The sequence below is a fragment of the Phytophthora cinnamomi genome, assembly GCF_018691715.1.
Source record: "Phytophthora cinnamomi strain GKB4 chromosome Unknown Contig44, whole genome shotgun sequence".
Lineage (NCBI taxonomy): Eukaryota > Oomycota > Peronosporomycetes > Peronosporales > Peronosporaceae > Phytophthora > Phytophthora cinnamomi.
This window is the reverse complement of record NW_027150977.1, coordinates 812,118-832,727: the sequence shown is the minus strand read 5'-3', so window position 1 is coordinate 832,727 and position 20,610 is coordinate 812,118. Positions and strand designations below refer to the sequence as shown.

The following is a 20,610-nucleotide window of genomic DNA, read 5'->3' as shown; positions in this document are numbered from 1 at the left end:
TTTTGGCCACAAGAATCTGTGTATGCGCTAGGAATACTTCAAGACACTGATTCAAGCAGAGGTAATCAGAAATCAACTTGCTTTCGAAGATGGTGCCTTACAAGACATTTTTGGCAGCATACACAAGCGAGTTCCTCGCCAACAATTGAAATTACAGGCATGAGCCGAGCTATTTTCCTGTTGCTACTGGAGTACGTGTATAGCGACCACGTCGATATTTCAAGTGAAGCTGCGATCGAGTTGTATGTCGCTGCGGATAGGGTACGTTTGGCTCAAGGACTTTTGTTCACATGCTTCTTGGGTGTTAGGATCATTGTGGACGCAGTTCGAAATTGACAGTCTCAAGCTACTTTGCGCGAACCAAGTTCGTCAATCGTTGACCGTCGAGACGGCCGCTGGCATTCTAAAGCTTACCGATCAACACCATGCAGCAGAACTGCAGAACGAATGTGTAGCGATGATCATTGCAAATTTCGAAGTCGTGTCAAAATCGCAAGGGTTTCAAGACTTGCTGATCACCAATGCGTCCCTGGTCTTGGAGATTCTAAAGCAACGCTAGAATTAAATAGAGCGGTATCTGCACGAGTGCTCTACTGCCAAAGAGGTTGAAGAAGTGAGCCATTGCATATCACGAGTAAGATCACGAGGTCATAAGATCGCTTCTCCATTTTTTTCATTGATGCCGACAAGTTTCAATGCAGGAGAGCTAGCAGTGCGTTGTCATCTCTTTCCGAAGCATATCATCGCCTAATGGATTTCGAGTCCGCGCGGGTGCGTTGATCTCGCGCTGTTTTACGGAGTCACAGCGGGCTTGTGGCCGTGATGGCCGTCGTGCGTCGGACTGCTCGACTTGTCTCCCTTGAGTTTGTCCTTGACCTCGTTCACCGCCTCCTTGGCGCGCTCCACGAAGGACGGCGACGCCGACAGAGACTTCTCGGCGATGGTGATCTGGTGGCTCAGCGCGCTAAGGTTGAAGTTGTCACGCAACGTGGCCTTGACCAGCTCCTCGACGGTGTTGGAGCTGGCGAGGATGCCTCCTCCGCCTTGGTTGTGGTAGTGGTCGCCCTTGTTTCCGAGGAGGCCGTCGCCGTGGTTGGCGTCCTTATCCTTGTCCTTGCTTCCGAAGAGCCCGGTGTGCTTGTCGTCCTTGTGTTTGTCGCTCTTGCTGAATAGACCTCCGCCCTTGGACTCCTTGTCCTTGTCGTCGTTCTTCCCGAAGAGGGCTGCGACGCCCTTGGACTCTTTGTCCTTGTCCTTGTGCTTATCACCCTTGTTGAATAAACCGGTGTGCTTGTCGTCTTTGTGTTCGTCCTTGCTGCCCTTGTTGCCGAAGAGCCCGCCGGCGTTGGCCTCCTTGTCCTTGTGGTCGTTGCCACCGACGACGTTGCCGATGACGCCCTTGACGCCCGTGGAGCGGCCGCTCTTCTGGTCGTAGTTGCGCGCCGTCGTCTTCAAGACGTCCATGGCCTTGGCGGTGGCGCCCATCATGTTGCGAGCGGAGATGACCTCGGACTCGGACGGTTGGTGACTCTTGTTGATCTGGTGCGCGACGTGCTTGAGGTCGGCGGAGGTGTCCTTGGCCGTGCGCATGTCGCTCCGCAAGTACGAGGTGGCCGTGTTGACGAAGTGGTTGCCGTGGCGACTGTCGTATTCGGAGAGGTTCTTCTTGAGCAGCTTGAGGCACCTGGCGGCATCGTCGGCGGTTTGGTTGAGCATCTTCTCGAGGGAGGCGAACTCCTGCTCGGCGGTGACATTGCGGTCGTTGGATTTGCCCATGTCTGAGTGTCGCTTGCGCGGGGGGTTCGTTGGTTTGATCGGTGGTGGTGGTGGTGTATCGATTCGTGCGGTCACGTTTCGAAATGAGCTGAGGTTGTCGGGGCTGGCGCGGGCGGGACTGGTGAAGGGAGTATTGTAGTGTACTAGTGGAGTTGTCGTACTAGGTTGTTGTCCCCCCCCAGTAGTGCTCACTATTCACATGGAGAAAGTTTGCATCCTATATTATAGCTGTCGCGCGTGCCGCGTCGCTTAAGGTGGCTGCAGACGTCTCCCATCGAAGAGCATCTGCAGGTTGTCGAATGACTACGGTGTCGCAACCGTTGCCAGCATAAAGCTTTCGTTGATAACACTAACAGAAGTTCTCGCATGGTTTTGCAAGTCAAATTCCAATATATTTACGCGATAATTTGAAAAACACCATGAGGTTTGTAAGCTGATCCTTGCTACGCTCAGTTTAAAATGCTCACGCTCCGATTCGCGGTGGAGTTTTCCTTTAACTTGATCACGACGTCCTCCACTGCTTGTTTGGCGCGTTCAATCAGTGAGGGTGTCAGAGACTTCTCTGCAACGGAGATCTGGCGCTTCAAGGCTGAAAACCCGCCGAACGAGCCACGGAGCGTCGATTTCACCACCAATTCCAGCGTGTCCGCAGTGCCTAGAATGCTGCTCTCTTTCTTTTTGTCGTATTTCCCGACCAGCACGTTGTCGATGATGCGGGTGATACCCGTCGGTTTCCCGTTCATTTCATCGTAGACGCGAGCCGCCACTTTCAATCCCTTGATTGCATCCGAGGCAGCGTTCATCTTGCTGCGGGCCGCAGCAATTTCCCAATCGGATTGAAACTTGCTCTTAGCGACCTGGTCAGCCACAAGCCGGAGATCTGAAGCTGCGTCCTTGGCGACACGGATGTTTCCTCTCATGAAGGACTTCGAAGTGTTGGCGAAGTGCAGCCCGTGGCGAGTGTCGTATTCAGTCAGGTTGTCCTTGAGAGCCTTGACGCAATGAATTGCATCATCTGCCGTCTGGAGTAGTACTAGCTCCAGCTTGAAGAATTCGGCGGCGATGCTGGTGTCGGACTTACCCATATTTGGTGTTGGCCGGTGTTGCGGTTTTTGCTCTTGCGATCGCGTTACAGAATGAGTCTTTCGTCTCGAGGGTAGCCATGCCGCACAGCAACTTCCACAAAATAATGGCTGCTGCGCCGTGCGACAGCGATCAACCCCCAACAACAACGACAATAACTTACTAGTACGAGTTGAATACTATCAAACATGGCGTCGGAAAGTCTAAAGGCTGGTTGCTTTACGGCTATTGATGCTTTGGCTTATATGCGTGCAAATATACGAGCCAATGCGTACAGTTGAGAGAGATAGAAAACACTAGAACGCCAGCCATATTTTCTTCTTTGAAAACAAGTGGAAACAAAAAGCATCACTAAAATGAGTAGTTGGAGATAGAAAAATTACCACCGCACTCCGTTCTTCATCGATGCTTCTCAAATCTCCTTACCTTAACAATTTCTCGAGAAACTACTGCACAACTACTTGTCACAATATCCTACGTTTTCATGGGAGACGTCTGCAGCCACCTTAAGCGATGCGAAACGCGCCACAGCTAGTGAGCACTACTAAGGGGGAGGGGACAACAACCAAGTACGACAACTCCACTAGTACACTAAAAAAACTCACTTCGCCAGTCCCGCTCGCGCCAGCCCCGACAACCTCAGCTCATTCCGAAACGTGACCGCATACGCACGAGTCGATACCCCACCAACACAACAACAACAACAACACCAACCCACGAACCCCCCGCGCAAGCGACACTCAAGAATGGGCAAATCCAGCGACCGCAATGTCACCGCCGAGCAGGAGTTCGCCTCCCTCGAGAAGATGCTCAACCAAACCGCCGACGATGCCACCAGGTGCCTCAAGCTGCTCAAGAAGAACCTCTCCGAATACGACAGTCGCCACGGCAACCACTTCGTCAACACGGCCACCTCGTACTTGCGGAGCGACATGCGCACGGCCAAGGACACCTCCGCCGACCTCAAGCACGTCGCGCACCAGATCAACAAGAGTCACCAACCGTCCGAGTCCGAGGTCATCTCCGCTCGCAACATGATGGGCGCCACCGCCAAGGCCATGGACGTCTTGAAGACGACGGCACGCAACTATGACCAGAAGAGCGGCCGCTCCACGGGCGTCAAGGGCGTCATCGGCAACGTCGTCGGTGGCAACGACCACAAGGACAAGGAGGCCAACGCCGGCGGGCTCTTCGGCAACAAGGGCAGCAAGGACGAACACAAAGACGACAAGCACACCGGTTTATTCAACAAGGGTGATAAGCACAAGGACAAGGACAAAGAGTCCAAGGGCGTCGCAGCCCTCTTCGGGAAGAACGACGACAAGGACAAGGAGTCCAAGGGCGGAGGTCTATTCAGCAAGAGCGACAAACACAAGGACGACAAGCACACCGGGCTCTTCGGAAGCAAGGACAAGGATAAGGACGCCAACCACGGCGACGGCCTCCTCGGAAACAAGGGCGACCACTACCACAACCAAGGCGGAGGAGGCATCCTCGCCAGCTCCAACACCGTCGAGGAGCTGGTCAAGGCCACGTTGCGCGACAACTTCAACCTTAGCACGCTGAGCCACCAGATCACCATCGCCGAGAAGTCTCTATCGGCGTCGCCGTCCTTCGTGGAGCGCGCCAAGGAGGCGGTGAACGAGGTCAAGGACAAACTCAAGGGCGACAAGTCGAGCAGTCCGACGCACGACGGCCATCACGGCCACAAGGACGCTGTGACCCCGTAAAACAGCGCGAGATCAACACACCCGTGCGGACTCGAAATCCATTAGGCGATGATATGCTTCGGAAAGAGATGACAACGCACCGCTAGCTCTCCTGCATCGAAACTTTACGGCATCAATGAAAAAAATGGAGGAGCGATCTTATGACCTCGTGATCTTACTCGTGATACTTCTTCAACTTCTTTGGCAGTAGAGCACTCGCGCAGATACCGCTCTATGTAAATTCTAGCGTTGCTTTAGAATCTCCAAGACCAGGGACGCGTTGGTGATCAGCAAGTCTTGAAACCCTTGCGATTTTGACACGACTTCGAAATTTGCAATGATCATCGCTACACATTCGTTCTGCAGTTCTGCTGCATGGTGTTGATCGGTAAGCTTTAGAATGCCAGCGGCCGTCTCGACGGTCAACGATTGACGAACTTGGTTCGCGCAAAGTAGCTTGAGACTGTCAATTTCGAACTGCGTCCACAATGATCCTAACACCCAAGAAGCATGTGAACAAAAGACCTTGAACCAAACGTACCCTATCCGCAGCGACATACAACTCGATCGCAGCTTCACTTGAAACATCAACGTGGTCGCTATACACGTACTCCAGTAGCAACAGGAAAATAGCTCGGCTCATGCCTGTAATTTCAATTGTTGGCGAGGAACTCGCTTGTGTATGCTGCCAAAAATGTCTTGTAAGGCACCATCTTCGAAAGCAAGTTGATTTCTGATTACCTCTGCTTGAATCAGTGTCTTGAAGTATTCCTAGCGCATACACAGATTCTTGTGGCCAAAAACCTCTACACCTTCCACTACAACACAAGAATAAAGCAAGTGTGTGGTTGGGGAAATGCAATCCTGCGTCTCAGCGTACTACGTATATCCATACTATACCATTGAATGTCACGTCACTGAACTTGGATTTGTTTACTAGTGACCGCAGGTAAGAGGCTGATGGAGCCCCTTCAGCAATTGGAAACCTAGCTGTTCCCAGATTGCCACCATATCTCAACGGAAGCCTCTTATAGCAGAAGCCTACGATCTCGGCTGCCCGTGCTCAAAAGACGATCAATGTGTTGTTGTAGATTCCACCGATAAACCCGCGAGCCAACGCAGGGTTATTGCTACAGTAGACTGGAAACCAAGCAATTTGTCACTGTGAACAGCCTTGTTTCTTACCAACGTCCAGCTCGTAAATCCAACTATAAAATACAACAGGATTTCTCGAATCAAAACGACTTTCGAAGATTGCAGACTATGAAGTGAGGAAACCCCATCGGCTACAGGTCAAAAGAGCGTTGGAGACCAGTGAGCGCAAAAGTTGAAGTTGAAGTGCCCTTCTGCGCAACATGATGTACGCCACACAAGTTCTGAGAAAATAAAGATCACTCCCATAACTGATTCGTCTCCATCGCTGCCCATGGCGCACTTCACGCGCGCCTCCCAGGCCCCGCGCCGCTCCCTGACGCTCCCCCCGACGCCTCTCCGTCGTCTTCACCTTCGCTTCTGTAGTCCTGTTGTCTCTCTCCGCCGCCGTCGCAGCAGCATCGGACGATCTGTGGACTATTCCGTCTTCAAACCAAATTGCGCAACATCGCGCCCAATTCAAGGCCCGCGTGCTCGACAGCGTCCCAGATCTCGTCCCGGCCGACGTGCAATGCGACAAGACCAAGCACTGTGACCAGAAGGGCGTGTGCGCCATCGTGTGCCAGCGCGGGTCCGTGCAGGTGGCCCAGTGGCTGCAGAAGGCGCTCAAGCTGCAGCGCAAGCTCGCGTACCGCCGCAATTTCTGCTCTGCGGCGCTGCCGGGCACGCACAACTCGGCCATCAATTATGCCGATGGATACGGCGTGGAGGACCACGTGTTTGAGGGCTACCTGCAGTACTTCTCGTGGTTCAAGAAGGGCATGGAGGTGCACACCAACGACCAGCTCTTCTCGCTCACGGACCAGTTGCACCTGGGCGTGAGGTTTATAGAGCTGGACGTGCACTGGTTCGATGGGGATCTGCGCATCGCCCACTGTGGCGGGTTCAAGTCCAAGCTTCTGGACGGGATGATCGAGGTTTTCAACGAGATCGCCAAGATGCTGGGCACGGACATCGAGTGGGACTCGGAAACTATTGGCTGCAAGCCCAGTTTGAGTAGCATCCCGTCGAAGGAGCAGCGACCGCTGACGGAGGCACTGGAGGAGCTGTCGACGTGGCTGCACGCTCCGGAAAATGCGGATGAGTTCTTGATGGTGTTCTTCGATGACGAGACCGACCTCATGAAGTGGAAGAAAGTGGGCAAGCTGCTGGACTACTTGAAGCAGTACTTCCCCGAGAAGGAGATTCTACACCCGATTGAGTTGGCGGTGGGTTTTGTGTGCCTGTTCCTGTTGTGGTGATGTATTGATGGTTTCGAGAATTTGGACACTGACGTTCTTTAAATTTGATTGTGGCAATAGTACGGCACCAAGTGGCCTACGTTCGAAGAGCTGCTCCGAGTTGGCAAGCGTGTTGTGTTTATGAGTGGCGCGGACTATATGACGTATGGTGAAGAGATCTTGTTCGTCAAGGACAGTGTTTGCAATTGGCAGGAGCCGCCATTACCGCTAGCTCCGTTCCCGGAATGCCGGTTTAACGAGTCAAAGACGCATATTGGGGTCCCCGACGAGAACTTTACAATTTTCCGTCCTGAAACTAGCGAGATTGAGTACGGCTTCTTGAATGCCGACGGTCAGATTGGTATCAACAAGAACCTGCTGAATGAGAAGTCTCTCCCAGGTGTGGTGAACTGTGGTGTAAACCTACCGTCGCCGGATAACATCACCCCGAAACGCATGGAGGCCACAATTTGGACTGTGCCAAACGGGCAGGAACTCGATCCCAATAAGTGTGTGGCGCTCATGCGTGATTCTACGACTTGGAGAAGTGTAGATTGCCGAACGGCGAAGTTGGTGCCAGCATGCGTTGATGTGAAGAACCCACGCCACTGGCTGCTTGGAAGTGCACCGGTCGTCGAAGCCGACGCAGCAGCCGCCTGTGCAGCAATTGCCTCGGCAACGATGGAGTTTTCAGTGCCAGCGTCCGGGTATGAGAATGGGCTCGTGCACCATTTATTGACGCAGTCTTCATCAAGCTCTATTGCTGGTGTGTGGTTGGACGTGAAATCGTTTGTATCGCAAGTTTACTCTGTAGAGAATTCCGCCTCAGAAATCAGGGTATCATCAGTCGACGACATTGTGTCTGTGGAGTGAGCCAGCTTGGATTTATCAAGGTGGTATACATGTAGTTCTTGATTTGGAAGCTGCGAAGGATGGAACAGGGCGCTAACGGCTAGGTACAGCTCATATAGGACGTGTGTGGCTTTCAGAAGCACTTGAGGAATCGATATTTTCATTTTATTTCCAGTGGGAGAATAACGGTCATGGAAGATAGTCGCAGTTATCGACTGTTCAGTCCAAGAAGTACATGTACAGGTATTCTTCGGCGATCTGATCGGCGGCTCTAACAACCTCGGCACACTTGGAATACACTGTAGAGACGTCGCTGGACAAATTGCGCTCCGATCCGTGGTAGCGGATGAGGCAGTCGGTCGGAATGGAGTTCAGCAGGGTCTCCATCGGTTCAATGCATCTCGGTGATCGGCAAAAGAGGAGAAAGTCACGTTCGGAAGCGACGAGTATGTCGAAGAGCGAGTGGATGACTAGTCGAACCCCCGTACTGCATGTGCCGAAGACTTTGTTATCAAGGGCCTTGTTGATGGACTTGCTCACGTCGGCGGTGCACTCTGTGGCGGAACTTGCTACACTTGATACGCTAAACAGCAACAGGAGCGTCGTAGAAATCGTAATGGAGACGGACATGCGCATGTTGAGACTCAACTTGAGAGCAGTGAGGGGGATCCAGAAACGTGAGGAGTGGTACGAACACACTGGATTGGATGCTTGTAGTGGGGTTCTACAAGCCCAAACGTCTGGTAACCGTTCGTTCTCATGTCTGCACAAGTTTTAGACATTCTGGATACAAGATAGTGCACTCTCTGGGAGGTTTAGGATGAACTGGTGAACGCCACAGTGACAAAAAAAAACCGAGCCATCGATTTCCTCCGCGCGAGGATATCCTGCCTGAGGCAGTTCCTCCTACTTTAATTAAAAAAAAGAGGCACTGCCTCACGCTAATGTCACCCGAGCCAGTGGCTTGGCTGCATGCGACAGCGACGTGAGACCAACAGCTCGGAAGAGAACTAATTAGGGTAACAGCGTATGTATGCAATTTGTCTGGGGTGGGTTTACATGTGTCGATGTGATTTTATGGAGATACAGTTGGAAATGATGATGATTGACGTGTTCGCGTACCGTAACCAGTTACATACAATGTATGTAACTTGTTACGGTACGCGAATACGTAAAATCATCATCATCATCATTTCCAACATGTCATGTCCTGTACAGTAAGCACGCCCACTTCCGGTACTGGTATAAAGTGATATCCCGGATAAAAAGATGCGATCTATTTGGAAAGGTTTATTGTTACAAAACTTTGGCGGGCGTTTTGGCGCGAACTACTGCACACCAACCATTGCCGTAGAGCAACCGCACAGCCAACCTTTAGCAGGTTTTCATTACAGAAATAACACAGAGCGACACAAGCAGAAGCACGCCATGGGGGCCTGGATGAAAATACATCAGAAGCGAGGTCTCATCGAAAAGGCAACCGACTGCCCCACGATGTCACAAGCGGCGCTCGCAGCATGGGTTAAAGCGCACTACAAACTCAAGCGCGCGTCAGCCCAGTCGACCGTCTCGGACATACTCAAGAAGGCCGCGTTGATCATGAACAAGGACTACGGTGATGGCAACCGCCGCAAGCCCGTGAAGGTGACCTCGGCGGAGCTGGAGACGCGACTGTGGGCGTGAATCCAAGCGGTGGAGGCTCACAACGTCTGTCTGTCCCGCGAGCTGATAAGGATGAAAGCAAGAGACATTCAGCGTGAGCTGTGTGACGCGTGGGAGCTGGGGTTTTCCGACGGCTGGCTTACTGCATTTGAACGGAGGCATCGCCTTCGCTACCGTAATCGGCCCGGCGAGGCCGGATCCGCTGACCCCGCCGCCGTGGCCCAAGGACGTCAACGCCTCCAAGAAATCACGGATCTCTACCCTCCTAAGGACATCTACAATATGGACGAGATGGGGCTTTGCAATGCAATGGCCCCGGCACGGTCTATTTGGTCGAAACGGGCGCGAGGGGTCAAGAAGAAGAAGACCCGTATTACGCTTGCTTTCACGGCCAACGCTGACGGCACGGACGCGCTACCGGTGTTGTTTCTGGGCCGCGCCAAGCAGCCCCGTTGCTTTGAGAAGTGCTCTGCTGAAAGCCTCGGCTTCTCATACCGGGCCAACGCAAAGGCCTGGATGACAGGACCGATTTTTCGTGAATGGCTACATAATTTGGATCGGGAAATGCGAGCAGCAGGGCGTCATATCCTGCTGCTACTAGATAACGCGTCTTCTCATAGGACGGGCGATCTGGTGTGTACAAACGTTCGCGTGGAGTTCCTACCGCCGAATACAACTACCTTCTTGCAACCCATGGACGCCGGCATCATTGCACTGTTCAAGCGGGCGTACAGGAGAAGGCAGCTTCACTGGGTGTACGAAAAGGTCAAGGACGTGAAGAAGCTGAGTCCTACGCCGTCGATCAGTTGCAGGCAATGAGGTGGAGCAAGGAGATTTGGCAAGAGCTGCAGGGTAAGTCGGCCATAGAAAACTGCTTCCGACATACTGGTATTGTTTTTAACGGTGTAGACGAAAGGTGCGGCGATTCCAATGGCACTACTTACGACGAAGACGTCAACGTAGAAGATATTATAATTCGTGCTTCGCAATTGAGCTTATAATATATATTTTACGTGTGCTTCATTGCGGTCCCTTTAAAATAAAATTGCAAATCTTGGGAAATGGTCGGACCTCGTTACCGGAAGTGAGAGCTTTTACTGTACACCGCACCTAGACTCTGTATAGCCAGGCCTCTCATAATTAGGTAGTGTGTGAAGGGAAAGTGCATAATATATAATCCTATTTTTACAAAATGCCTAATTCCCGATATGCCTGAAAACACTGCCCTTTCGGGCCATTGAGACTGCTTCTTCGAATGTGACCCGCCCAGCGGTTATGGCGGAAGATATGGGAGCCACGGGCCCCACTTTTCGATGCTCCCCGGGGTGGAGGCTGTTGATCTTCCCGTCCGACCGCCATGTCCATGACGAATGGCGTCATCTTCGTGAGGTTCTTCGCATTTTATGGCGCATCTACACAGCTATTGTGTTCCACGCGCTATGGTGTCTCCAGAACGATATCTATTTCCACGGTGTGCGTGCGATCAGCCCAAACATTCCCCGTTTGAGCTGCTCGTTTCAGCTACACTACCTGCATCTCTATCGCCGATCAACCATTCAATCTTGATAGTGCTGACATCAGGACAGTTTTGCGCCGCCTGGGGTTCCCTGAACCAATTGGTGACGACGTTCAACTCACAATTACGCGTGTGTGGATACCTCAGCCTTGGGTTTAATTTAGTTTTCACTTAGCCAGCACTACGACAAGTCTACCTCCCAATTAATCAACATCATTCTTCTTCTTCTTAGCACTGCCCTTGTGCAAACTAAAACCACCCCTCTGGAGCAGCGACAAAAATGGATCCCCAAATACGAGGCTGAGCTTGGCCTTCAGTCTTTGGGTTCAAGTGTTGTTGATGGAGAAATTACCGTGGCAAGATGCAAATTCTGTCAAGCGTTTGGCCGCGAAATCGCGCCAGCTGAAGACGTTGCACTGCGTCGTTTGGGCCCGCCGTACCGCCGGCAAAGCACTGCTGGTTCCTGCGTGAGCATAAGCACATCCTGCCTGCGATACATGTAACAATTGGAGTGTCCATGTATTTCGCTTTAGTCAGACATGCTACGGCTAATAACTAGTAGATGGTATTCTACTGCCTACGTCCTCCTCCTCGCCCGCACATGCTGCGAGAGGTAGATACCGTTCTGCTGCGTCGTGTTGTACGTGGACTCGGCCACGCGGTCCAGCTCCACCATGCGAGCGAGCAGGTCGTTCGGATGAGCTGCCTGGTAGCTTTACCTACTGTATGCGCTGGATGACGTGAAGGTCGAGCCGGTAGACACTACTTTTTTTTTAGGGAGTTCAGCGTCTTGAAGCAAGTCAAGAACCCGCCGAGAACAGCTCTAACCAACTATGCAATGGATGGCCAACTCCAGTCGCTGCAGTACTTCAGTTTGCTCGATCTAGCTGAACGCATCGCTAAGATTAAGACAATGCACTTGAATAATATATTATTGGCCATCCATGGTATATTATACCACCTGCATCCCCGTTTGTATCGAACTACCTAATCTATTTGAGGTCAAATTAGGTAGGTAGGCATTTCTGCCTAATTTTGAGAGGCCTGTGTATAGCTAAAGTGGCTTGATTTGGAAGCTACGAAGGATGGAACAGGGCGCTAACGGCTAGGTACAGCTCATATAGGACGTGTGTGGCTTTCAGAAGCACTTGAGGAATCGATATTTTCATTTTACTTCCACAGTGGGGTAAAGGAGAATAACGGTCATGGAAGATAGCCGCAGCTAACTAAACTAGCTAACTACTTGTGAGGTTGAACAGGTTCTTGGAGAAAAGGGTTTCGTGGTTGGTGTTCGGGTGAAGCACAGCAGTCAGCTACTCGGTCTTTGGTGCATGGGTCGCCTTGTACGTCGTGTTGGGCATCGGGAAGAGCTCAAAAGCAGTACCGTTCATCGGGGGTTTCAATATTTCCGCATCCTTGTCTGCTTCTTTTCCAACCGATTGGGTCGTTTGGCTGAACTTGTTCACATTGTCGACCTTGACAATCTTCGGCTCTTCCGGCTTGTCGTGGTACTTGCCATCATCTATCGGCTTTGGAGTCGGGTGATACTTGTCGTCTGTAGGCTTCGGGGGCGGGTGGTAGTTCTCCTCGGTTGTCTTCGGAGTCGGATAGTGCTTGTCATCGTTGGGTTTCGGAGTTGGGTAGTGCTTGTCATCCGAGGGCTTCGGAGTCGGGTATTGCTTGTCATCCTCCATCGGCTTCGGGGTTGGCATATACTTGTGGTCGGTGGGCTTCGGAGTTGGGTAATGCTTGTTGTCCTCGGTCGGTTTTGGGGTCTCGTAGTGATCCTTGTCGGTGGGATTCGGATTCGGGTAGTGCTTGTCGTCCGAGGGCTTCGGAGTCGGGTATTGCTTGTCATCCTCCATCGGCTTCGGGGTTGGCATGTACTTGTGGTCGGTGGGCTTCGGAGTTGGGTAATGCTTGTTGTCTTCGGTCGGCTTCGGGGTCGCGTGATACTTGTCTTCGGGCTTCAGCGTTGGCTGGTACGTCTGGCTCTCGTGATCTTTGTCCATGTGAGCGTCGCAAGCATCCTGGAAACTACACGCCATCTTGTACGCGTTCACCCTCCCGCCGGAGAAAGGCAGGTAACAGTCCGAAGGCTTGAGGTCGAGGATGCCCTTGATCAGCGCACGACAGGCGTCAGAAGCACACATGGCCTTGACTTGCGGCTCGGTGGGGTAGCCCAACGGCGGAACCAGGGAAAAGCCGGCAGAGGCCTTCTGACACGGATGCAGGTGCGGGTTGGCGTACAGCTCAGCGAACTTCATCACTTCGTTCGGAGGGCAAGCGTCTTCAGCTGCGGCTCCGTAGATGGTGACCAGGAGGAGGAAGGCGGCGCCGAACTGCATCTTGGGGCTTGATCGATGCGGAGAAAGTGTCGGGGGGAGCTTGAGAGAGTTTGTGGATGTCTGGATCTGGTTGCCAACTTGGAAGCAAATTGGAGAATGAGCAGGCTGGGAGTCGAGAAGCTCTCGAATGGAGTTGGCACTTGAGAAAGAACGACATCAGCATCCACCGCGTTCTCTCTCTCGAGAGAAAGACGAGGGACGAGAAGAGACTGGGTTCGAGTAGTCTCTGCAGGCTTTCTCCCCCACATACTTCAGTAGAAATCGTAGGACAGTGAATGTTTGGACAGCGAATGGCCGTGGGTGCTCAGGTCAAGCCAAAACACTTCCTTTCAATGTAACAAAGTTGACTATCACGAACGACTATAGGCAACGAGTCATCTACACAACCCATTACTGCAACTACACTATATACTGTAGAGTTGTTTGTGCTATTGCCGTGCAAGTATAATATAATACTTGCCCCGCTAATGCTTACCAAAACTGACTAGGAACACGAAGAACGATTAGAGAACAATTAGAGAAGTCATGCAGGGCCACAGGAACAGAATTGTGCGGCTGGGAAGGCCGTCCACAAAGATTCGCCGAGGCACTTCCTATTCTGCCGATTTTGCCTTTGCAATAATCGGCCTCCACCGCTCCTGACAGCCATGAACCTTCCCCCTCGACCGCCCTACGACCCCGAGCTGCAGACTGTGCTAGACCAAGCGTTTGCCGATGGCATGTCACTGCATTTCAGCATCAACGACCTTCCATCATTGCGCCAAGAGGCATCCTCGATCGTCTCTGCGGAACCGATTCTCGCTTTGTCTTGTAGTGGCAGCACTCACGAGGAGCGCACCATTATTGGTCCACACGGAGATATCCTCGTGTCGATCCTTCGGCCGTCCAAGTTCGATGCAACCAAGCAACACCCCGGCATTCTTTTCTACCACCCGGGCGGCATGATCATCGGCAACCGCTTCACAGGCTTAGTTGCCCTCGCACCCTATCTTGATTCATGCAACGCCATCATCATTTCGCCTGAGTACCGCCTTGCACCGGAGCACCCGTCGCCGATTCCTTTCGAGGACGCGTACGCAACACTCAAGTGGACTGGAGACAACCTCAAGGAGCTCTGCATCGACCCAAACCGATTCATGCTTGCTGGAACCTCCGGAGGCGGCGCAATTTGTGCTGGGGTAACTCTTCTAGCGCGTGAGCGTGGCGGACCGAATATTTGTGGTCAGGTACTCGTAGCGCCGATGCTGGATGACCGCAACGAGAGTGTGAGTGCCCGTCAGTTTGAAGCGGAAGGAGGCCAATGGAGCAGTCGCAGCAACCGCTTCGCGTGGAGCTGCGTGCTTGGGTCACGGAGTGGAACGCAGGACGTGAAGGACTTCGAGGCGCCAGCTCGAACCACGGATCTATCCGGTCTGCCACCGACATACCTCGAAGTGGGGTCAGCGGAGGTGTGTCGAGACGAAGTTGTCGCCTATGCAAGCAAGCTATGGGAGTGCGGGGTGCAGACCGAGCTTCACGTTTGGCCTGGCGGGTGGCACAACTTCGCCGCTCATGCACCCGACGCACAGGTGTCGAAAAAAGCTCTCCACACCAGACACCAATGGGTCGAGTCGCTGTTGAAGCAGTGCAGCTGAAATGGCCGACCACGTCCCAGACGGAGAAGGAAACATCAGAGAGTGAAGCAGAAGGAGGAGAAGCAGGATGAGAAGTATGAGCACGGAGCAGGACGCGATGCAGCTGTACTCGTCCTCAGAAGGAGTGTGTGGAGTGGATGAAGAGGAAGAGAGCAAGTACGGTGACGGGACGATGGTGGTGGCCCAAGTGCACAGGTATCCGCCGTCGATCGTCGTCGATGAAGATGACGGTGCTGTACGTTCGAGCTGCCCCAGCTGCTGCAGGCGATTGTCAACTTTGATGGTTGATCTCGCGATCGCCCGCGACACCACGGCGCCGTGTAAACAAACACCTCGAGCTCCAGCAGCTCAATCTTACACACGTCACATGTTTCTTCTCGATTTTCGGCTGTTCTACAAACGATACTCATTGGCTAACACGATTCCTATTTTCCATTCGTCGAAATTAAGCTTAATCGGACCAATCCACGCGCTGCTCATCATCCCAGCCCCACGTCAGCAGTTTACGCCGACAGTCACTCAACAACTTCCGACACGGCCGCAGCAACGGACCCGCCCAGCTTCACGTCGCCGTTGCGTCGCCCCCAGCCACTTTCTGCGCCTGAATCCAGCACGACCACCTCCTCCATCGTGTTGGCAAGCTCCTGGCACTTCTTTTGAGCTGTTATTAGCCGTGTCATTCCACGAAAATCGACTGTACTGCGGCCAAGTCCGACGTCAACGCTATTTCTTCGCCTACAGCGCGTAATTCTTGGAGTTTTAACGCGTTCCAAGCTGCAAAATAATGACCACCAACGACAGCATGAAGGCCACGTTGCTGCGATTTGACCTCTTCTTCGCGGGCGCCGATGCGGCCATGCAGCAGCGATTGCAGAAGGCTCTGGACGTGATGCGCAGCGCCATCGACATCTTCGGCCTGGAGGGCGTGTCCTTCAGCTTCAACGGGGGCAAAGACTCGACGGTGATTCTGCACTTGCTCCGCATTGTGGTGGCCAAGCGCGTGCTGGAGGAGGCCGAGCAGGAGCACGCGAAGGCCCAACACGAAGCCGAAGACGACCACATGACGACTGTTACATCGCCGCGGAACAGTTTCGTCTCGGTTGAATTGCTCCGGGAAGAAGAGCTCGAGGCGCGCGTGCAGGCGCAGCTAAAGCGCGTGCCGGTCATGTACTTCGACTCGCACGACCAGTTCCCGGAGGTGCGCGAGTTCACGGAGTTGTGCACGAAGAAGTTCGCGCTCAACTGCCATGTGTACAAGTGCTCGTTTGTGGAGGGGGTGAAGGACATCCTGGAGAAGCTCAAGATCAAGGGTGTGTACATGGGTGTGCGTGGCGGCGACCCGTATACGGAGGACATGGAGCACTTTTCGCCTAGCAGCCCTGGATGGCCCCCATTCCTCCGCGTGAACCCGATCCTGCAGTGGACGTACGCAGACGTGTGGAGCTTCCTGCGTGACTGTCAGCTTGAATACTGCTCGTTGTACGACCACGGATACACGTCGTTAGGAAACATTTTCGACACTGTGCAGAACCCAGAGCTTTGGAGGAAGGGCGAGGATGGCAAAGAGGGATACTACTTACCTGCTTACGATCTCAAGGACGGCAGCTCGGAGCGATGCGGAAGGCAGAAGAAGGCACACACCACATCAAAGTCTGACTAAGCCAGACGAGTGAGATGGAAGAGTTCGTGCTTGTCGCTCTCTTATGTATACCCCCAAGCTAATAGAACCCAAGGACATTAAGCATGCAAATCCAGTTGTTTAAAGCCCTTCGTACGCTGCAGACGCTAGTAGCGGCGACGCGACCGTGACCGTGAACGCCTCCTAGGCGCAGGGGATGGCGAAGATGAACGGTGGCGATGGCGACGGTACCGACTCGAAGGACTGCCAGGAGAACGTCCACGCGAGTCACGTTCGAGCCGTGCACGTTGTGGCGAGTCTTCATACCTACGACGGCCGCCTGGAGATCGTGAACGAGATCGGGATCGGACGCTGCGGTGTTGTCGGCTAGCAGATCGCGAACGGGAGCGCCGTCCGCCTTCCTCCTCCCTGTGGTGGTGTCGACGGTGGCGATGCCTTTCCTCCTCTTCCTCATCAGACTCATGACCATGGTGCCGTTTCGCCTTCTTCTCCTTCTTTCGCTCCTTCTTCTCCTTCTTCTTGAGCTTTTTAGCCGCCTTCTCAGCCTTGCGCGCCTCCTTCCTCGCAGCCTTCGCCTCACTCTCGGTCATCTGGGCGTTGACAGTTCCTGGCAGCGCGTACGTCGTGTCCGCTTTGCCGCTCTCCAGCTGATCCTTGAACCTCTCAGCCAGCGTCCGCTTCGGCCCCGTCACGAACCCCTCAGCTTCCACGGGCGCCGCCCCAAGTCCCTCAACGCGCTCCACGTCCATGCCATCCCGCTCCGCCTCTCCGCGCTTCAGCAGCTCCTTCATCTCCGACGCACTCAGCCCTTCAGCAGGCTCATGGCGTTTCTTCGGCGCAATGCCCCTAAGTTTAAACAACAACACAACACAGCACATCGTGCCCCTCGTGAGCCAACAGTATCTATCTATCTATCGAAGGTTGTCCACGCCGACGTACAGAGCTTCGTTCATGAGGTCTTCGTCGCGCTGCTTGGCCAGCGCCATCTCCGCCTGCAGCGCCTCAGCGCGCTGCGACTTGCTGGTCTTGGCGTACCATGTGAGGTCTTTGCCCTTCTGCCAGCGGCCCACGGGCGCCTGCAGCGAGTGGCCCAGGTAGTTCTCGCGGTACTTGTCGTTCTTGACGTCCTCCCACTTGAACTCTGGCGCGCCAGCAGCCGCACAAATTTGCAAGCAGTTAGTGCGATATACTGTTAACCACATCACCACAACAGACAGATCCATGGCGACGTACGGTCGGCGCCGCCGCGCGTGCCGCCCACGCGGTAGTTGGTCTTCCCGAAGCTCATTGCAACCGCCTTCGCGTAGCTCTTCAAAATGAGGAGTGTGCCGCACACCAACATTTTGTGCATATTGTGGCGAAACTCGTTTACGTCACCGAACGTCACGTGCGACTAGCCGTTGTATCTTCCATTTCATTCGATAAATCTCAGCGGCGAAGAGCTCCTGAGCGGAGCGAGGGACCGTCATGTCCGGCAGCTACAATGCGTCCAACGGCGGCGGCGGCATCTTCGCCGGCGGCACCAGCGGCGGCGTCACGGGCGGGGGCCCAGACCCGGCCAACCTCAACAACTACAGCACCTTTTTCGCCGCGGACCCGGTGCGTTACCGTCAACAGATAAAATACTTTAAATATTTTTATTTATTTATTTGTTGTGTGGGGCAGAGCGTGCGGTCGCTGATGCGCACGTCGGACAACATCGAGCGCACGCGCCGCACCGTGGCCGAGTCGGAGGAGGTGGCCAAGAACGTGCTGGTGGACCTGGAGCTGCAGCGCTCGCAGCTGCACGACATGAAGGGGATGGTCTCGGAGACCTCGAGCATGACGGGCCAGGTGCGCCACCTGCTGCAGATCATCGCCGATCGCTCGTACCGGAAGAAAATGTGTCTCTACATGGTCATCGTGGCGCTGTCGATCACCGACATCCTGGTATTCTATCTAATGTTTGTCCGCTGAAAAGAAAGAGAAAAAAAAACTGTGCAAGACAACGAGAAGAACAATAGTGAACTGTTAGTTGCAGAGCTGCAGGTCGCTCGTTGCCTTGCTTGCTGTTGCTGTTGCTGCTGTTGCTGTTGTGTGGAGTTCTCGGTTTATTATGATGACTCAGTGAGTAGATGGATTGGTGGGGGGAAATAAACTACTTACGCATCCGTCTCCCTACTTACTGCCCGGGCATGCCGCCGCCGCCGCCCATCTGCTTGCCAGCGCGCATAACCTCATCGACCAGCAGCAGCTGCGACGCCAGCGTCGTGGCGAGGTGGATGAACTGACGCTTCACCCGGTAGTTGTCCCAGATACCCTCCTGCTCCGGCAGCATGGGCTCGCCCGAGAAGAGGTCGATGCCCACGAACATACCCGAGTTCTGGTGCTCCTCCTGAACCGCGATCAAAGTGTCCTGCACGTCCAGGCCGGAGTTCTCAGCCAGCACCTTCGGGATCACCAGCAGAGCGTCCGCGAAAGCCTGCACACCGAGCTTAGCGCGACCCTTAACCGTACCCTTAAACTTGTTGAGAGCCTCGTGGGCAGTCAGCTCGAAGGCAGCAGCGCCGGGCACAACGCCCTTGTCCTCGACGGCGTTGTTAACAGCACGGACACCGTCGCGAATGGCGTCCTTAATCTGCGCAATCGTGTGCTCGTTCGGGCCCTTAATCAGGATCGTGCACGACTTGGGGTGCTGCACGTCCTCCACGAACGTGTAGCGCTCCTCGCCGAGGGTCTGCTCGTAGACCTTGCCAGCGTAACCGAGCATGGATTCGTCCATGTCGTCCGTCGAGTTAATGGGCATACCGCCGCAAGCCAGCGTTATCCGCTCCATGTTACGGCGCTTTGCGCGACGCAGCGCCAGGATGCCCTCCTTGGCGAGCATGTCCAGCGACAGCGGGTCGATACCCTTCTGGTTGATGATCACGAAGGTCTTGCCGTTCTCCTCCGTGCACACCTCGCGCTTGAGCTCAATAATCTGGCGCACCTTGTCGTCCGTGAACTTGCGCTCGGCCTCCACCATTTTCTCGCGCTGCTCGGCACTATTGTAGAAGAAGCCCGAGTTCACCTCGCTCTTCTCGTACTCCAGCGACACGTTGCACGTCATAATGTAGCAGTTCTCGAGCGACGTGGGCATGTCCGGGTGGCGCGAGCCGTGGTCCAGCACCAGACCCTTCACGAGACGAGTGTCGCTGCTGCTCTGGTGCATCATCTACACGAACCCAAACAACAAACAGCAACAGCAAAAATCACGTTAACCTCACGAAATACCCCAAAAAAATACAACGCAACACCGCACGTACGTGCATGATCTCGATCATGTGCAGGTCGATGGGGCGCTCGGGCACGGCGATGGTCAGCACGGCGTCCGTGATGATCTCCGTGAGCTGGTCGGCCAGCTTCTGGTCCAACTTGGTGCGCAGCGAGGTGCGCGCCACGCTGCACAGCAGCTCGCGGTCCTTGAGCATGTCCTCGGGTGTGGTCTTCATGCTGTCCAGCACGCGCAGCGCCTCGTCCTTGGCGAGCTCGAAGCCCTCCGACAGGATGCGCGGGTGCAGGCCGTCGGCCAGGAAGCGCTCCGCCTGCTTCAGCAGCTCGCCGATGAACAGCACGGTGGACGTGGTGCCGTCGCCCGTCACGTCGTCCTGCGCCGTGGCGGCGCGCGCGATCAGCGCCGCCGTCGGGTGCTGGATCTGCATCTCGTGCAGCAGCACGTTGCCGTCCTTGGTGAGCTTGATCTGGCCGGCGCCGCCCACCAGCATCTTGAGCGTGCCGCGCGGGCCTGGACATGGACAGAAGCTAGAGTGAGTGAGGATCTTTGGGTCTGCAGGACACTCTGTTTGGCTGGCGCGCACGCACCGAGGTTGGACTTGAGCACGCCCTGGAGGCCCTTGGCGGCGCTCACGTTGACCATGAGCGCCTGCGACTTGCTCACGATCTCGGCGTTGGGGTTCATGCCGCGGTAGCTCATGCTGCGGGCGTGTCGGGGCTCTGGTGTTCGGGGCGACGAGGGGCGGGGCGGATTGCGATCTCGATGG

At 54.3% G+C, this 20,610-nt stretch overlaps 11 protein-coding genes across 12 annotated transcripts; 6 read left to right on the top strand and 5 right to left on the bottom strand.

The window, feature by feature from the left end:
- Positions 1-792: 792 nt before the first annotated feature.
- Positions 793-1,776, bottom strand: IUM83_13795 (Histone-lysine N-methyltransferase EZH2; the record flags this gene model as incomplete). Its single annotated transcript, XM_067938494.1, has 1 exon — positions 793-1,776. The coding sequence occupies one exon, from the start codon at positions 1,774-1,776 to the stop codon at positions 793-795; it is 984 nt and encodes a 327-aa protein (XP_067790823.1).
- A 449-nt stretch (positions 1,777-2,225) lies between these two features.
- IUM83_13794 (Histone-lysine N-methyltransferase EZH2) lies at positions 2,226-2,861 on the bottom strand (the record flags this gene model as incomplete). The annotated part of the gene is made up of 1 exon (XM_067938493.1): positions 2,226-2,861. One exon carries the CDS (start codon positions 2,859-2,861, stop codon positions 2,226-2,228), a length of 636 nt encoding a protein of 211 aa, XP_067790705.1.
- Positions 2,862-3,605: 744 nt separating this feature from the next.
- On the top strand, positions 3,606-4,589 carry IUM83_13793 (Histone-lysine N-methyltransferase EZH2; the record flags this gene model as incomplete). The annotated part of the gene is made up of 1 exon (XM_067938492.1): positions 3,606-4,589. The coding sequence occupies one exon, from the start codon at positions 3,606-3,608 to the stop codon at positions 4,587-4,589; it is 984 nt and encodes a 327-aa protein (XP_067790820.1).
- Positions 4,590-6,088: 1,499 nt separating this feature from the next.
- Positions 6,089-9,475, top strand: IUM83_13792 (uncharacterized protein; the record flags this gene model as incomplete). Its single annotated transcript, XM_067938491.1, has 3 exons — positions 6,089-6,928; positions 7,022-7,340; positions 9,198-9,475. The coding sequence occupies 3 exons, from the start codon at positions 6,089-6,091 to the stop codon at positions 9,473-9,475; spliced, it is 1,437 nt and encodes a 478-aa protein (XP_067790819.1).
- A 51-nt stretch (positions 9,476-9,526) lies between these two features.
- Positions 9,527-10,273, top strand: IUM83_13791 (DDE-domain-containing protein; the record flags this gene model as incomplete). The annotated part of the gene is made up of 1 exon (XM_067938490.1): positions 9,527-10,273. One exon carries the CDS (start codon positions 9,527-9,529, stop codon positions 10,271-10,273), a length of 747 nt encoding a protein of 248 aa, XP_067790690.1.
- Positions 10,274-12,283: 2,010 nt separating this feature from the next.
- On the bottom strand, positions 12,284-13,318 carry IUM83_13790 (Elicitin-like protein; the record flags this gene model as incomplete). The annotated part of the gene is made up of 1 exon (XM_067938489.1): positions 12,284-13,318. One exon carries the CDS (start codon positions 13,316-13,318, stop codon positions 12,284-12,286), a length of 1,035 nt encoding a protein of 344 aa, XP_067790833.1.
- Positions 13,319-13,965: 647 nt separating this feature from the next.
- Positions 13,966-14,952, top strand: IUM83_13789 (alpha/beta hydrolase; the record flags this gene model as incomplete). Its single annotated transcript, XM_067938488.1, has 1 exon — positions 13,966-14,952. One exon carries the CDS (start codon positions 13,966-13,968, stop codon positions 14,950-14,952), a length of 987 nt encoding a protein of 328 aa, XP_067790753.1.
- Positions 14,953-15,754: 802 nt separating this feature from the next.
- Positions 15,755-16,612, top strand: IUM83_13788 (FAD synthetase; the record flags this gene model as incomplete). Of its 2 annotated transcripts, none has more annotated exons than XM_067938487.1 (1): positions 15,755-16,612. In XM_067938487.1, the coding sequence occupies one exon, from the start codon at positions 15,755-15,757 to the stop codon at positions 16,610-16,612; it is 858 nt and encodes a 285-aa protein (XP_067790733.1). The 2 variants fall into 2 exon arrangements, with proteins under 2 accessions (XP_067790733.1, XP_067790734.1); XM_067938486.1 differs by having other exon boundaries at positions 16,013-16,612.
- A 77-nt stretch (positions 16,613-16,689) lies between these two features.
- Positions 16,690-17,879, bottom strand: IUM83_13787 (T-complex protein 1 subunit zeta; the record flags this gene model as incomplete). The annotated part of the gene is made up of 5 exons (XM_067938485.1): positions 16,690-16,737; positions 16,827-16,957; positions 17,058-17,437; positions 17,531-17,732; positions 17,825-17,879. The coding sequence occupies 5 exons, from the start codon at positions 17,877-17,879 to the stop codon at positions 16,690-16,692; spliced, it is 816 nt and encodes a 271-aa protein (XP_067790729.1).
- A 179-nt stretch (positions 17,880-18,058) lies between these two features.
- On the top strand, positions 18,059-18,547 carry IUM83_13786 (Vesicle-mediated transporter; the record flags this gene model as incomplete). The annotated part of the gene is made up of 2 exons (XM_067938484.1): positions 18,059-18,190; positions 18,257-18,547. The coding sequence occupies 2 exons, from the start codon at positions 18,059-18,061 to the stop codon at positions 18,545-18,547; spliced, it is 423 nt and encodes a 140-aa protein (XP_067790730.1).
- A 205-nt stretch (positions 18,548-18,752) lies between these two features.
- IUM83_13785 (T-complex protein 1, zeta subunit) lies at positions 18,753-20,543 on the bottom strand (the record flags this gene model as incomplete). The annotated part of the gene is made up of 3 exons (XM_067938483.1): positions 18,753-19,784; positions 19,876-20,354; positions 20,432-20,543. The coding sequence occupies 3 exons, from the start codon at positions 20,541-20,543 to the stop codon at positions 18,753-18,755; spliced, it is 1,623 nt and encodes a 540-aa protein (XP_067790727.1).
- Positions 20,544-20,610: the final 67 nt, after the last annotated feature.